This window comes from Rhopalosiphum padi, chromosome 2 (assembly GCF_020882245.1).
Source record: "Rhopalosiphum padi isolate XX-2018 chromosome 2, ASM2088224v1, whole genome shotgun sequence".
In the NCBI taxonomy this organism is placed as follows: Eukaryota; Metazoa; Arthropoda; class Insecta; order Hemiptera; family Aphididae; genus Rhopalosiphum; species Rhopalosiphum padi.
Window position 1 is genome coordinate 22,218,382 of NC_083598.1, and position 17,651 is coordinate 22,236,032.

Sequence of the window (17,651 nt, forward strand, 5' to 3'; positions counted from 1 at the left end):
CAATACGAAGGCTTTTGTTCTTGCAATATACAGTGTTATACATATTATTAGAGCGAACGGCTTGTACAAACGCAACCGAGTACAAACGGCTGAAGCGTTAAAGGCTGGAATGACTTTGATTGTTGCCCAACGACGTTTGGCGTGAATGTATTATTCGTGACATACGTGAGTGTGCGCTGCGTTTAACGTGGAAATAATTAACTGTACTCGTTTATATCAAACACACAGTGATATACACGTAATCTTTTATTATACATTAATATTACAGCCGAGTACACAAATATTATACGGTATACTGACGGGTGTGTTGTATAATAATATATTTTATAGTTTAATGTAGTATTATAGGTATTATTATCTAATTGGGTAAACAAACAACAAGTTGGCGACTCGCGAAAAAAATTACCGAATAACGACACCGCGTTTTTTTTATTATTTTTTACTATAATAATTATTATTAAAGGAATATAATATAAATAACATTACATACTTTTGTGACACACATATATTTCTTTTACTAGCAGGTGTTTTAAAGATTTTTGTTAACACGGAACGTGAAATTATGTAGACATATATACATATTCATTGTTCTATTCACGTATTTTACGAAAGTTCATGGCTTTTTTTTACGACCAAGTACATTTAACGGCAGTTTTTATTGTTTCCGATTTTTTTATTTTTTTTTATCACTTGTATAATTAGGTTATTTAGAAAAAGTTGAGTTCAAAACTCGTTGCCATTATAATATACAGACATACAGGACGTTGAAAATGTACGTATCACTCTCTAGGTGTCTCCGTGGAAACTTTATGATAAATCTAAATATAATTTTTTCATTTATATGATAATTAAAATTTAATAGGATACGTGGAAAGCGACGAAAGCTTACATCAAATTGATTGTGAAATTAAATTTTTGAATTTATAGAAATAATCCTTTTTAAACCATATTATTTAAAATCAATTAAAAATAAAAATAAAATTCAATATAAATTTAAAAAGACAGGTAGGTTTTGGACTATAATATTAATTGTCTAAATAAATCTCAATTTTTGTATTTTTTTCATGATAATTTGTAAAAATTAGTTGAGGTTTCAGGGAAATCTAAAACTAATTCAAAACTTTTATTCTCACTAATATCAAAAACTAAGGATGTACCTAATTGGTAAATAATTACTAAATTAAATAATAATTTATGTCTTTCGTTGTTAATAAATCAACATAAAAACATGTTTTTAAACTGAAATATTTTCAAACCGATGACATTTCATACAATTACGTAAGTAATTATATTAACTAAGTAGTATATTATATATTCTTCTCGTGGGCCACGAGTCGTGGCTTATATTAAAATGTAATACCATTCGAACATCCTATTAGTACGAAGTTACCGTAAACATTATTCTTATATATCATAATTGGTATAATATAACGAACCAAATCTTTAAATTATTATTGTTATAAGTGAATATATTTAAGAATATTACGCAATGTTGGTTTTACGAAAATGTGTTTTTCTCCATAGATAAAAACTTCTTAACGATATTTTGTGCTTCATTTATTTTTATATCCATATTGTTTAGAGATTGAAATTTTCATGTAGATTGTTTTTCGTGTTCTACCTACGCATTATGTTTCTATGAAAAAATAAAAATAAAAATTACAAACGAATAAAAAACATCGTAAAATACAACAAATTCGTCGTTTCGATATTGTACGACGAAAGCACGTCGTAATAATAGAGAAATGTAGGTACTCTTTATTATTTTTATTTCTTCGACATATTTTTACATAGTTAAACGTTTTTCAATGTAGGTAGGAAATATTATATTCGAACCAAAAGCGCGTAGGTAATGTATGTAAAGTAATTTCATGGTTAAAAAAAAGCTTGGTAAAACGGAGTCCTTTTATAGTGATCCATTAAAATGAAATTCCATTCTACACAGTTATTTTTTTTGTTTTTAACAATATTATAACACGATATTTTTTTCGATTATATTTATATTTATAATAATACCTATGCTGTAACGTTAAGAATTTGGTAAGCTATTCCTCTTTACGAACAATGTTACATACAATATTGGTACATTTAATAATTATTACTTCCCGATCGTATAATATTTAAATTTTAACTATGTAGAAAAAATTGACGTTTTATTGTGCGTCTGTTATATTTATTTTATAATAATAAAGTAACCGACGCAGTGTTTTATGATAAATATTTACCGTAAAGCTAGGTTTGGTTATTAACTATTCAGAACATGATATTTGAAAATTCTCACCGGATTTAAGATATTTATACATGGGGTTTTATACCCAAAAAATAGATACTTCTAAGGGTATACCTATCGTCATGATGTGTTTTTCTAACCACCTGTGATTTTAAGTCCAAAACATTATCGACTTGTCTCCACGAAAAACGGTGATAAGTATTCACGTATAAATCATGTATAGGTGATAAAATTATAATATATTTTTTAGAGCAAAATATAACAATAGGTATGGAAAAATAATTATTGTCGTTAGTTGTAGCATAAATAAGATCACTAACAGTAAATCGTTACTATATACGTAAGTAAACATGATGTAGAAAATGTGTGTATAGGTAGGTAGTCACTATTTTTCGAAATTTAGTTATAAATGTATAATGTTAGTAAAATATGGATCGTCGGGTCTTGGCTTAAACTTAAATCACCCTAATATTTACGAGTATCTGATCTCATTAAATTTTCAAACATTTTTTATTTTTTTAACTCATTAAGAACTTTTAAATTTACAGCTAATCAGCTAATATAAAATATTGTCCATATATATATATATATATGTGTGTGTGTGTGTGTGTGTGTGTGTGTGTATGTATGACTGTAGGTATATGATATGTAATTAAATATACAAATTAAATTTGCAAGATGCATTTATAATCAACCATTTTTTCAACGAACTAATATATCATTGTATTATGAGAACGTTTTCTTGGTGTTTTTTTTATAATACCTAATATAAAAAATACTATTTTTGGCCATTGTACGACTGTTACTTTCTAGTAATCAAGTATACACAAATCGATGGGAGTTTAATAATAATCAAATAATGAACTTGTACACACTGGAAATGTTATCCCATACGTTTTTGTTCTCAAATTAAAAATATATATATATACGCAAATTATATTAGAGTGGATGGAAATCATTCTCAAGACTTCTTTATATATTAATTAATTCCTGAATTCATTTGGAGGGCGTATGAAATGATTACTGAACTTCAGTCTATTAGCATTACCCAGGAGACACCACAAAAAGGTTGGATAGCAATTCAGCTGTTAATTTTTTTTTTAGATACTTAACTTGGTCAATTGTAATATTTTAATTCACTGTGGTATCTATTAAAAAAAAAAAAAAATCTTTTTTGATATAACTATTGAATATTGTCCTCGTAAGTACTTCTTTTTCTTCAATTTCCACTAAACATATACAACAAAACAAAAAAGGAATAAATTTATACATACCTTATAATTGCCATGGAATCAATTCATTGGTCTCAATTTAGGTAAAATTGTACAAGGTAACAGAATTAAAGGTAAGAATAAATTAATCTTTGCATGAAACGATTATTCAAATAAATATTATATTATTATAAAGTGGACAAAATTTCACGAATTAAGTACGGTATTATAGCGAAAAATGAAAAAAATATATTGTTTACCAATATTTTATTTATTATAATTTGCTCTTTTAAAATCAACAAAAATTAACGTGTTTCATTTTATAAAAACAAAATTACTTTATAAGGTTTTTATTTTCTAGAAATTTATGTGGATTATTATAGGTATATTATTAAATCAAAATCGGTCCACATAATTTTGACTTGATGTAGTACTTTATGTAATAACATTTTTTATGATCATAGTAGTATGAATATGATATATGTATTAATAGTATTGCATACTTACACATCAATAAGAAATTAAATTCAAAAATCAAGGCAAAAATGAATATTTCTGTTTAATAAAGCTTAATAAATAGGTAACATTGTACGCTTTTTACGAAAAACACATTTAAAAATATATAATTTTATTTTTAACCAAAATAGATTAGTAAAATATAATATTGCATGAAGATGGGTAGAAGTTGGACGTCATGCAATATGCCTAACATTATAATAACGTTATTTACACGCCCACAGCATGCAAATCTCGCCCCGCACTCGATGCAATTTAATAATAACATCGCCACTGAACTAATATCAAACTATTCGGATTCATCGTACCGATAAAAGTATGTCAAACTATGTACAATATTTAAACAACGTGTTGTGGCTATATTTTGTAAATTAAAAATAAATATTTGACTAGCCGCTTATCATGTTATCGCCGTTATCGCCATCCTGGACTCCACGATTTTCCATCCGGCCAGCATTCCGCTTTCATAATAAGACGTGTACTATTATAAAAAATAAAATAAAAATGATTTATACGTATACATATAGACCTACAAATTAAACATAATATGTAGATGGTCAGATGAGGTACCTACAACAGTTAATACGCTATATAGCCACCGCTCAAAGATTCGTATTTCCCGGTCGGTGATTTCCCGGGAGACCTTAGAGGTTCCAATGACGACGACGACAACAACGAAAATCGGGTAATAATGAAAAAAAAGAAAGACTTTATATTATTTTATACATAACGTTATCTATAGACGCACGTAACTACAACTGTTCTATTATAAGCGTTCTCGTCAATATTTCTTTTGTATGACGGTGGTAGTAGCTGACTTTTAGATCCAATATATGCACAATAATAAAGTCCACGACATTATACGTCCCATTTATATTGTAAATCTATCGTAGAGAACGTTGAACATGGCAAAGTCTTATGGCATGTGGGCATAAAAATATATATAATATTATGTATTATAAACATCTTTATACGTCTATTGTATGATCATCAAAAACAAAACTTTGGATACTCCTCATATTATGACAATATGGATTGAACACAAATACATTGTAACACTAAAAAAAAAAAAAATGTTTTTAAATTTTAGATCCTAAGAATTTAGAAGTATATTATTAGTGAGATTGTATATTCCGTATAAAAGGGGTGTTCAGACATTTTAAACGTTTCTGAAAAATGTAATATACAAAGTAAATATTTTTTTTTTGTTTATTGAGGTAAAAAAAACTTTAAAACCTAGGGTCATCAGCCAAAAGTTTTAACATATCGATCTTAATTTTATAGAAGTAAATTATGTTGAATATTCGGGGAAATTGGTAATATAAATTGCCATGGAATAATTTTGATCGGCCTATGTCCATGGAAAACGTGAAGATATTTCCTTTTTAAGTACTTGTTTCATAATTAGTGGGTTCCCGAAAATTCGACTAGAGTTATTGAACTTGGTGCATTCTAGTATGATGTATTTTATGATAAGCTGTTTGTCACAGAATTTGCCGGTTGGACGATCATCTTTTGTAATATAATATGTTAAACAAGAGTGACCAGTCCGGGTCATCGTAATAATTACTTGTTCGTATCTGGTTAAGAGCGGTAGTATTCCATGTGGTATTTTATGTCTTAATGTATCTTAGTTTATTTGTGGTTGGAAAATATTTTGTTGTAAATAAAAAAACTAAGAATTTTAATTATTTTTAAAGGATTTTAGAACATAATGCACTATCTTACATCTGCAGTAAGACCCTTGTATTACTAAATATTACGAAATATTGACTAGTCTGCCTTGTATAATATGTAAATGAAAACTTCATGCGCATTACCTACAACTCATTGGTAAGGAAATTTTTAGTGAGTGAATCGTGAATTCGTGTTTGCAATGGTCTTGTAACGTGACTGTTTGGACCTAATTACATTATTAGTTATCCGGGAAAGAATTTCTGTTCCTCATTCACAATGTTTCTATAACTGACGATTTGAGCACTTTTGCAAGAAGTTATTATCTATAACAAAAACCGTTTAATCTACAACTTTAAAATTATGTTTTATTTTTATCAGTATTTTACTGTATAATTAATATGGCTATTAATTATTATATTATATAACTATATATTTAAGCTCCCTAGTGTTGATAATGAATGTCAAACCGACATGTCTACCGTATTATTTCATTTTAATAATAAATAATAATTTTGACATAGTCGTAAAGTGTTGATGTGTATATTATTAATTTGTGTTGATCAAATGTATAGTATGTATTTAGTGTGTAATTTATATATATATATAATATAACAATGGTACAATCACTTCTCTTGTCATTATAATTTCTGTGAAATTAAAAATACGAAGCTATCGACGTTCCTGGTGATGGCTTAATTTGTATAAATATGTGATAATATTATGCATTGCCTTTAAAATCCCCCCTTCCTAGTTATAGATTTTTTCGTGTAGTTTGAAGACTGTTGTTGATAACGTTTATATGACATTTCGTAGTCATAACCGAACTCCGTTCAGGATCATTTTTCGAATACAAACATGTGCCGTTGTGGCTTTTAGACTTAATATCGAGCAACATAATTACAATGTGTTCCACGCTGAGTTAATTTGGAATGGAATAAGTCCGTAACATTCGGTCTCCATAGCTGCAGTATAATATCCTGTCCGAATTATTTGTATAATATTGTTGTGTAAATAAAACACAATCAATATGTACGAATACTCAAATTCTAGTATCACGCGTTGCGGTTGTTTGTTGTGTTTGCTTGTCTCACAGTTTGAAATATTTATTTGTCGTTTGTTTGTTTCTATTCAATCGCGATTTTTATGATCCAAACACCTCTTCCAGGACGTTGCAGTGGGATTACGGTATTATCGTATTATCAATTCAACACTCCGGGACTTTAACGGGTAAAAGTAATTTTTTTTTTAACTAATTCGAATTAGCTTTCATTGCTGCAGCAGTTACAATATGACGTAAACTTAATGAAAGTTCTTTAGCAACAAAAAAATTCATATAAAAAATGTCATTCCGTTAAAATTATATAATTCTTTTTTTCTGCAACATTTAAATTCAAGTATATACATTATTATTATGGGATTTAAAAAAAAAAAAATATTTCTTATTACAATCTATTTTTTCTGGTTTGTTTTTTGTAAAACTATTTGGTTTTGTATCGTATTACAGATTTAAAAGTACCTATATCAAATAAACAAATAACCAATATGATATAATTACAATATTAAATATTACCAGGACTGTTAGCAACAATTATTGATAATTTACTAGACTCCCAGATTACCATCATTACCATAGTATATAATAATGTGTATTATCTGGTAAAGTATACTCTTTTAAGTAAACATAAAATAAATTTACTTTATTAAAAACAAAGTTGATTTTATAATTTTTACCAATACCAACGTTAACTTTGTATTTTCACGGACTCAACTTAAAAAAAAGTACCTAACTATACACTAGTCAGTAGTCACCCTTAACTACCATTATTATTTTGTTAACGACACGCGCCCTTTCGGCCGTCGCTAAATGCGTAACCTAGTTGGACGCATAATAATATATAATCGTCGTCGAGTAAAGTCACCGCCTAACCCGTCGTCTGCACAGCTGTATCCTTGTTTAGAGGCTTACGGGTGGCGAACGCCTTAACGAGCTTTTTATTGAGTTTTATACGATTGCGGTGGCGGTGTGGGCGATCGGAAAACACACACACGGGCGCACAAATAATAAAATGTATATCTACGTTTTTTTCTTTTTTTGCAGACCGTGTTTTTCGTCGCAAACTCGTTTACGATCTAATCGTGATTTTCTCTTTTTGTCGGTTAAATTTTACTTATCGCCTGGGATATAGGTTTTGGCAACGTATATAACAAACCGACGGGAACAATAATATAATGATAAATAAATGATAATACAGAGATACATAATAATATTATGTAGGTTTCCCTTTCCGTGATTTGATAATGTAATAAATAATAATATTGAGCACGTAAGCATGTAAATATAGTGATGACGATGATCTCCGCGGCGATGCCTTTGTTATATTTTTAATATTTATGTATATTATAATACACATGTGATTATATTAAATGTTAATACTCATCTGCCCAAAAAGTACAATACTAACGGTTATTGAAATGTTATTTTATTTTATTTTTTATAAATAAATATATATTTATTTAATTTAAATATGATATACAAATTAAATTGATTGGTTCACTATTTATTAAGTTATGATTATTTAACATATCTCAGATGAGTTAAGAGAATGGGACATTTAGAGATACTCCATAAATTTTCGGTCCTCTATTTTGTAATATAAAACATTAAATATTTGTCATTAGTAACTCATTCGATATTTGATTTTATATCATATTGAAGTTCTCGAAAAAAAATATTCTACTTTGGAATATACAATTTAATAACGTTTAAAAAAAGGTATTTAAAAAAGTGAAAATAAAAACTTTAAGAATTTTTCATAGAATTATAACTTCCTTTAATGTAAATAAAATAATGTATAGTTTTGTAATGACCATATTATTCCTAAAAATATTTCTAGAAAGAGTTATTATTTAAAAAAAAAAAACAGCGTTTACCTATAAATCATCAAATGTCTCTGTAGGAATAAGTAAGAGTATATTCATAACTATATAGTATATAATATATATTAAAGTAATGTTATGGTTAACCACGGTTATCGATTTTAATCTCAATAATACAGAGGAAAATCCGATGTCCCACACAGTATATTTAGAATTTACTGACAAATCAGATTCGAATAATTACGTTAAATTTTACGATCTACCATAATTGTTAATAAACTGGTAACCAAAAACATAATTTTATATTTTCATATTTTTGTCACGTTGTGTCGTGCCGCCGGAGACGAACGAAAAATAAAAATAAAACGTATATAAATTAATAACGCACAGTTATTTTTCATCTATATTATATATTATATATATATATTTATACACAATAATAATAATTATATACGCGCCGTGAGAGGATTAAAACCTCATGTATACCTTTTCGTGAAATAAATAAATAATAAGGCGACCGAAGGATAAATACTTGTATAATATATTTACCATCGAGTGGATTAAGCATTAAAATTAATTTCCATAAATGTTTATTAATTCGTAGTGTATAATGTATTATTATAATTCATAACAGATAATAACTGTGGTGGTGTTCAAAAATATTTTCAATAAAAAACCTGCATAATAATGATAAAAAAAAAATTATTTTTTTTGCATTCCCTCATTGAATTTCCGGTCGTTGAGGCATCGCTATCCACTATTCAATATAATATTAGGCCAAATGAAAACAACGACATTGTAGTATGTAGCAGGTATCGTTCAAACTGACTACGTTGAATGATATAGGTATTCATATAAATCACGAATAAACGATTCGTGTGCGAAAATAATTATTTCGTTTTTGAATTATGAGCGGGAAACGGGACGACTTGACGACAATGATGTATATTTCTCAGGTACCCTGTGATGCTGTAGTTATTATTTTTACTTTTATATTTAATTACATTTTTCGGCGTACAATACGATTTTCCCAAAATTTCACGTGGATCATTTCTATTATATTATAGATTGGGTGTTTGACACCGATTGTAGTGAGGCACTTTAAGCCGTTCAAGGAATTTCACAGATAATTGCTTAACACTTTTCACACCACATCTTATGACATTCTGACAATCATTCTGTCGAGACTTGAACTATACACTGAGACACTTAACATTCCTTTTTCGTATTTAATTGTTTCCATGTTATACAATATATTACGAACAGTTATCGACCGATTAAGCCCCTTGGAAATTAAATACATCACAAACAGATATAACCTTATAAACTACCTACTTAAAATAATATGTATCGTTCTAAAATTATAAATATCATATTTCGCGAATTATTCGCTCAATGGTCACGTACGACCTAATTTTTTAATTATGTTCGGAAAACGGCTCTTGTGAATAATATTTTATTCATATGTATTCGTGAAAACTTACCAATATTAATCGAACGAATTCCTACTTAAAAAATATAATACATCTCATAAAAAAAAAAATATTTTTGAGGCATTCCCATATACTGTTATAAAAATGTGAAATGTCATTTTTTTTTTAAGTTACTTATATATATATATATATATATATATTTATATATTTCTCGTGTTGTGAAAACGTACACTAAAACACATTGCGTTACCCCACTTTGACTTGAAACCACGTTTTTCGATTTATATACCACCGAACACCACACTATGAGATTCATTTTTCAAAATCCGATGATTTATTATTCTTTTCAAATGTATAAAAACTGGCATTTGTCGAGGTCAGTCTATCCATTATACTACCTATGTATATGAACTGACTTTTTAACTTTAGCGGAAACCTTTAGCAGGTTTTAACATTGGTGCGTTTTTTTTTCACAAAAATCAATTTTTGTAAGATGAGCAACATAAAAAAAAACCAAATTCAAATTGTAAATCTATAAAATTAAATTTTATTATTAGTTCTGATTTTTAGTACATACTTGTTTATCAAATTTTTCACTAGTATTCTACTCTAGACGTCTTGTCACCTAAAATTCTGAATAACTGAATAACAATATAGTAGGAATGCAAGACCTTGGCGATATCTCACCAGGATTTGAGTAAGCCGAGACTATGCTATTCCTTCGTACACTATGATACAAAATAAATACTAAAGGACTCGGTACTCATACATGTTTCTAACATATTTCAGTCACAAAATATACGGTAACAAGATGACTTAAATACCGTAAATAATTATTACTTTAGATTTGAATATTTTTGCAAACCACGGTTGTTGTTTAATTATTTTTGAACACTGATATTACACAATATATGACTGTCGAACAATATTGATAATGATAATATTGTATATTATAAGAATTGATTAAAAAGACTTCGAAAATAATATTCTCAGCCCTGTATTTGTAGAGTTTATGGAAAGCCAAATAATATATTATGTTTATCGTTATACGTACATAGGATTAAAAAGTATTATAATTTCACTGTCGTAAAAGGAAAAAAACATATATTTACCTAAATACGCAAAAATATTTTTGAACATCATGATAAACGGCTTACACGAGCCAACAGTCATTTGCATAATAATATATTCTACGTCTAACAAGACAAATTGCCTATGCAGTGCTCCTTGAAAAAAAAATGTCAGTTTCTCTTTCGTTATTATTATAATATAATAACATTTACAAACAAAATTATTCAAAATTATTATTACGCTGGCCGAATTCATGTCGAAACATTTTTTGATTTATATGTTAAGCGTTTACTGGACGGTGAGGATGGTGTTTCAAAATTATAGGAAAATTATTACAATCAACAATGGATTTCCTATAAGAAATTAAATCGCTACGTTATTATGTATTGTAGATCGTAAATCTGTAATAATTGCAAAGGTTTAAAAATACCTACGGAACTGGCACTAAAAACCATACAGTTACTATACTACGGAGTCATGGTCGGTACGCGTTTAATGCATACCTATTATTATTAAATTTTATATGACTTTTAAAAAAAAAAAAAAAACATTTTTTATTATATAACTTGCCGGTGAGGACAATATATTAATTGGAGTAATTATTCGACATCGCGCGGAAACAACGCGTATATAATAATATTCGTGTATTGTTTTTAATGTCACAAAGCAAGGAAATCTATTCTATGAGCCGTTATATGATTTAAAAAAAATATATAATAACGCCGGTTGGTATAAAAGTACAATGTGGGCTTTCATATTGTCAAACAACAACATATCGCCCTACAGTTTTTCAACGTGTTTACATCATAGCGTTGTGTTGATTGAAAATGTTATATTGTATATTTTTTCAATACTAATTAAATCACATTATAATATTTAGAGATTATAAATATTTGTAAAAATAGTATTCTATTGTAGGTTTACCTTTAGGGTAAATAAAATAATATTTGATATATGTTATTAATAATTAGTAAAGTAAGTAGTTATTTGCACTAAAATAAATTATACCAATTAAATTGAATTTATAATACCAATCAGGTAACGATTTAGAGAATAATATTCCGGTATCGATTGTGAAACCACAGAATCTTTTAACTTTTAGTGATATCAATATATAATTGAACAATCGATAGTAATAGTTGTATACATAATAACAGACACTTGTTATTACTTTGAAAGTCCTCGGAAAATCCAGTGCATAATAAAGTAACAGGAAGAAAACAACATATTTTCTTTACATGCATGTACAGAATTTTAAGTCAACAGTTCTTTATTCTACGAAAAACAAAATCATTTACCACACCTTATAAATTAAGATGCAGTATGAATCGCATTATTTTTTTTATTTTTTTTTATCGTTTTATCATTGCAACATTTTACTAATAAATATTATAAATAAATAACTAATATACTCATTATTAAATAAACATTACCGCATAAGAAAACTGTATGCGTAATGCAATTGGATACTGTTTATCAAACACATACAAGATGATATTATATGGATTATAAACTTTTATAAACACTAACTTTGATTGGTGTATCGGTTTTCATCGATGTATGACCTATATAAGTTTTCCTTCGATTTAATAATAGTGAATATATTATTATAACTAATAATGTAATGAATTAATATATATTTATCATATATTTCCGTTAAAAATGAATATCTATAATATTTAAAAGAATTTTTGTGCCTAGTTAAATAATACTATTATTACATATAATTATTAAAATAAAAATGTGTTAAGTTAGTAAATTACATATTAATTATATTTTATTTCATATTTTACTATGGTTTTCACCCAAGTCTATATGATATCGTAGCTTATTGAGTTTTAAAAATAAAATTATATATGCCGTAAACCTCAATAATGTTTTACTTGGATAATAGATATATATTTTAAACTCGATTAAATAAATGTAAATTATTGAAATAACTCATATTCGAGTAAATTATACAATATGATTATATTTACAATTTTTTTATCAAACACTTTATAAAATGTGTTATTTCTGACCAATTTAAACAATATGTTATAATTATTCATAGCCTATGAGTTGATTGGAAGTGTGATAAAGTGTACAGTAAAATGCTTAATAAACATCAAAAATATATGCATTTTTGAAGAAAACTTCAACACGTTATATTGGCAAAATGTATTGTAAATTCGTAACGTTTTATATTATCATATTTTATGAACATGTTGTAAATGAAAACGTGTATATTTTATAACAACAGTAGTCGCATAACATGGTATGTGTTGCAATTAATTATAATATTATAGACGGTTTATGAACACGTCCTACTCACTTTCACTTAAAGAATATTGCAGTAAAACATACAATGCACGTCGTATAATAATGCGTATGCATCGTTTTTTGACTGGGAAATAGAAAATTACGCTTTATTATAATAGTTAAATGTAATTATGTATGATTTCTTCTTTAGTGTTATATCATTAATTAAAATGAAGATATTTTTTTAACAGTTTAACACTGTGACTTGTCGTTTGATTTAGTAATGATTTTCTAATACAAAATGTAGAATTTTGATAAAAACAAAACCTATTTTAATGTTTGAATACCATTATTACGTGAGTAGCGATTGTACCTATACTTATATTCCCTTAAAGTTACAAACCATCAAAACGCTTATTGACGTTTATTCAAAACGAATAATAAACTTTTATGTAATATACTGTTTAAATTATGTGAAAACAAATAATTGAGTAATGTATTAAATACGAAATACTGTTAAGGTTTTTGAATGAAAAACATGTTTTCTCAATTAGTTTGCACGTGTTTAGCCATATTAAATACTTGAATTGATTATTGTCTATAATTTTGTAAAAATAAAAAATAAAATATTTGGTTACCCTTAATATAATATAATATACTTATCGAACATTTGAACAATTATTATGACTTATATTAGATAAATGTTAGGTCAATATTGGATACTCGGCAGATATTTTTTTGTTGAATCACTTGCATCATACAAAAAATGCATTATTGCGAATCAAGGTAGTCGAATGTGCTTTATTTTGGCACTAAAATTATGAAATATATTTTTTAGCTTTAAAATGAAAAATTGTTCTAAATAAAAATAGTATATTATTATGATTATGTGTTTTAAGTACCATTAACACTTTGAATAAAAAAAAATATATATTATACATTATCATCATTTTTTTTTTTTTATTGTATGTCATTTCGATGGTGATTATAATATAAATTGGTTTTCTCGCATTTTCTAGGAGTGTTTCCGTTCGCCCCGGTGTATTGTTTGGCATGGATATGTCTGGACGTGTTGTTTTGCACCGCCAGTATAATGCACTTGTGCACGATCAGCGTGGACCGGTACTTGAGCCTGAGGTATCCGATGAAATTTGGCCGGAACAAGACGCGACGAAGGGTGATACTAAAGATCGTGTTCGTGTGGTTGTTGTCGATAGCGATGAGTTTGCCACTAAGTCTCATGTACTCAAAAGTAAGTTTTCCTAAATTATATATTGTACGAGTATAATATTATGTACGTGTTTATTTTTATTATTGTATATTATTATTATACGTTGTGATTTTGCGGTTTCCTCTCTTGGCCCGTTGCATCCCATTAAACTTTGAACTACTTAATTTTTTTATTTACAAACTACCATTCCTTCTCTCCGCTGCATGCATAATGATTTATCGCCACTACAACTGAAACTATACCACTACCATGGCTTGTCGTTGAATTTTTCCTTACGATGACAATATACCCAGAGGTGGTTTAATTTTCGATTAAAACTTACATTTTAAAGATATTCCACTCGAAAGGACGCGAAAATCGGTTGATATAAAATCAAAATGACATTCTGGTCGGAGAGTGGGATAAAGTGAAACGGTAGAGTAGATATATGTGATGATATATTTTTCCATCTTTACTAAACTCACCTTTGGCTATAATCACATACGCACATAATGCTTATATTTACATTATAAATGTTAAATATAATATAATAACGTTTTGTTAACAAAAAAAAAGATTAAATTAATGGTATTGCATTTTTCGTTATTTGAGATATTATTTTAAGTCTAAACTCAATACGATGATCTTTAGATTTCCATGTGGTATTGTAAATATTATTTATATTTTAGTTTTTAAAAGTATTTCTTTTAAAACAAAATTTCATTATTAATATATAATATTTTACATTAATATGTTTTTATACTTAAATATAACATATTTTACGAATTAATTTTTTTACATTTTTTTCTTGAAATATTTTATACAGATCAAACACTTGATTTGGATTTTGTTAAAATATATTCATACTTGGACATATTATATTGTTATCTTTATCGTTTTTATTTTTACTTTACTAAATATATATAAATATATTATATATTATATATAATATATATATATGATTTATTGTTAATTCTAAAACTAACATTAAAATAGTTTTAAAAGAGATAAAATAAAAAAAAAAACAGTATACCTACCTCAAAAATAAAAACTGTTCCGAATATTTGATTCAGTGAATCGAGATTTTACTATAAAGTATATTAAATAATGTACATTTTTAAGAGAGTAAACTTTACATAGAAAGTTTACAAAATATTTTTTTTATAATATTAAACTGAGAAACCATGCTAAGGATCATAATAATTTTATCGAAAGTTTGCTTTTTAAAGCGATCATCTTTGGATCAAAAAGTTTGAAAAGAACATTACATGTATTGTTATGGCTTATTTAAAATAATTTAAAATTTAATTCGATTAAGTTAAAGTGTTTGTTTTGAGATATTAATATTTAAGTCCGTCTCTACTTGAGTTCAGCGTATATGTCTATGATAATATTTGAAGGACATTTACAACATTATATAAAAAAATATCAAACATAAAAATCCATTGCTACCAATTTCTTTTACACATTCACATAATTTTTTTGCAAAACAGACTATTTTAAGTCATTTTTACTAGATAACCTTAAAATAAAACGAAAAACACACCTATATTATACATTCAAATAGTCAATAAAAAAATCATGTTTTATGACTTTAGGACACAAATACATCAAAACATTGTTCTCACTCAAAAATGTACATCAAAATAATTTCGAGATTCGTGTTATTATAAAATCAAATTGCAAAATGGTATAGTAAAAATTATTCTAAGTGTGTAAACATATTATCAACGGTAATTTTTTTTACTGTGACCTTTTCTCGTCACTTTTGAGACATATTTTTTTTCTTTTTGATAATTTTTAATTTCAAAAATGCAAATTTATATATTAATGAACCATGTACCAAGTTAAATGCTATTAATACTTTACATAGACGCAATATTATTTTTATTATTATGTATGTTTAAATTGAAGTGAAATAGCTTCTACTGCAGTCGCTCAGTGAATATAAATTGTTGTCATTGGGAGCCCTCAGACTTAGCTATGTGCTTGTACTGAGTGTTATAATAGATTTTGGCATTCCGTGTTCTCCGGTATTTAGATGGCGCTCTGCATTCCTAGTCTCGTTTCGTTTATTTCAAATCGTTCAAAATTCGTTACGTTTCACAATGTTGCATTTATTATGCCACATTTCAGTGTAATATTTTATACAGGTATTAATTACTTTTTTCTTAGTACCAAAATTAAATTTGATGAAAAAAGTAACGTACGCACTGGGCGGGAAATGCAAAAAGACATACGCAGTCAACGTGTTAAGGACAAATTTCGTTGTGCGATGGTTTAGCACTTAAGCACATTCCATTTTTGAATTTTTCAAAAACCATATTCCAAACGTGTAATCTTTAAAAACTATTTTATTTCGAAGTATTAAAATATTTTTAAACAAAAGTTATGAACGAAATAAACTAAAATAACTTAACATTCGTGTACGCCTAAAACCATCAATATTAAAAAACAAATGTAATAAAATTATATCATTATTAATATTATGTTAAATTTTGTTGCAACGACATCCTATGAATAATACGATTGAACTATTGAAATTGGAACTAGTGGCGCACGCTTATTTTTCGATAGAGGTGACGAACACGTTTTTTAAAGGAGTAATACAAATTTGGTTTACGGATCAAAATAAAATATTCGATAAAAAATATTTACCATCAAATAAATGTTTGAATTTATTTCCATACATAAAAATAAAAATAACTAATACTATTATGGTCTCAAGACTGACCATTTTCATCTGTTTTGTAATAAACATTGTATTATTGTAAATCTTTTTATTGAAAACTTAGTTTAGAATTTCATTCTATCCTTCCAAATACATTTTTATAAATTTAAAGAAAACATCAAATTTAAAATACATTCAAGACAAAGAGCACACTAAGAAAAATAACTTGAAAATAATTAGTTAATATTAGTTAACATTTTGTGTTTAGAATTTGTAAAACTATACGTTGAGAATGATTACCACATTAATTTAATTTTTATTACTGATTATTAATTATATGAATTAACACGACTTCATTAATATTGTTTTGGATTTTTATTATAATTAATATTGACAAATACGTACCTATATAGTATATAGCTAATTATTTATACTTGTATAATTTATATATATTGACTAGAAAGATTACGTACCACCCTTTACGCTTATTGAAAAGTAAACGTAAACATATGAT

At 26.8% G+C, this 17,651-nt stretch overlaps 1 protein-coding gene across 1 annotated transcript in view; it reads left to right on the forward strand.

Annotated features, from left to right (window-relative positions):
- Window positions 1-17,651, forward strand: part of LOC132920798 (uncharacterized) — a gene marked incomplete at its 5' end in the record, with an annotated part of 151,487 nt that overhangs the window by 91,419 nt on the left and 42,417 nt on the right. The window contains one exon of the mRNA XM_060983475.1: window positions 14,276-14,508. Coding sequence (XP_060839458.1) covers window positions 14,276-14,508 — 233 coding nt within the window. The remainder of the gene's footprint in view (window positions 1-14,275; window positions 14,509-17,651) is intronic.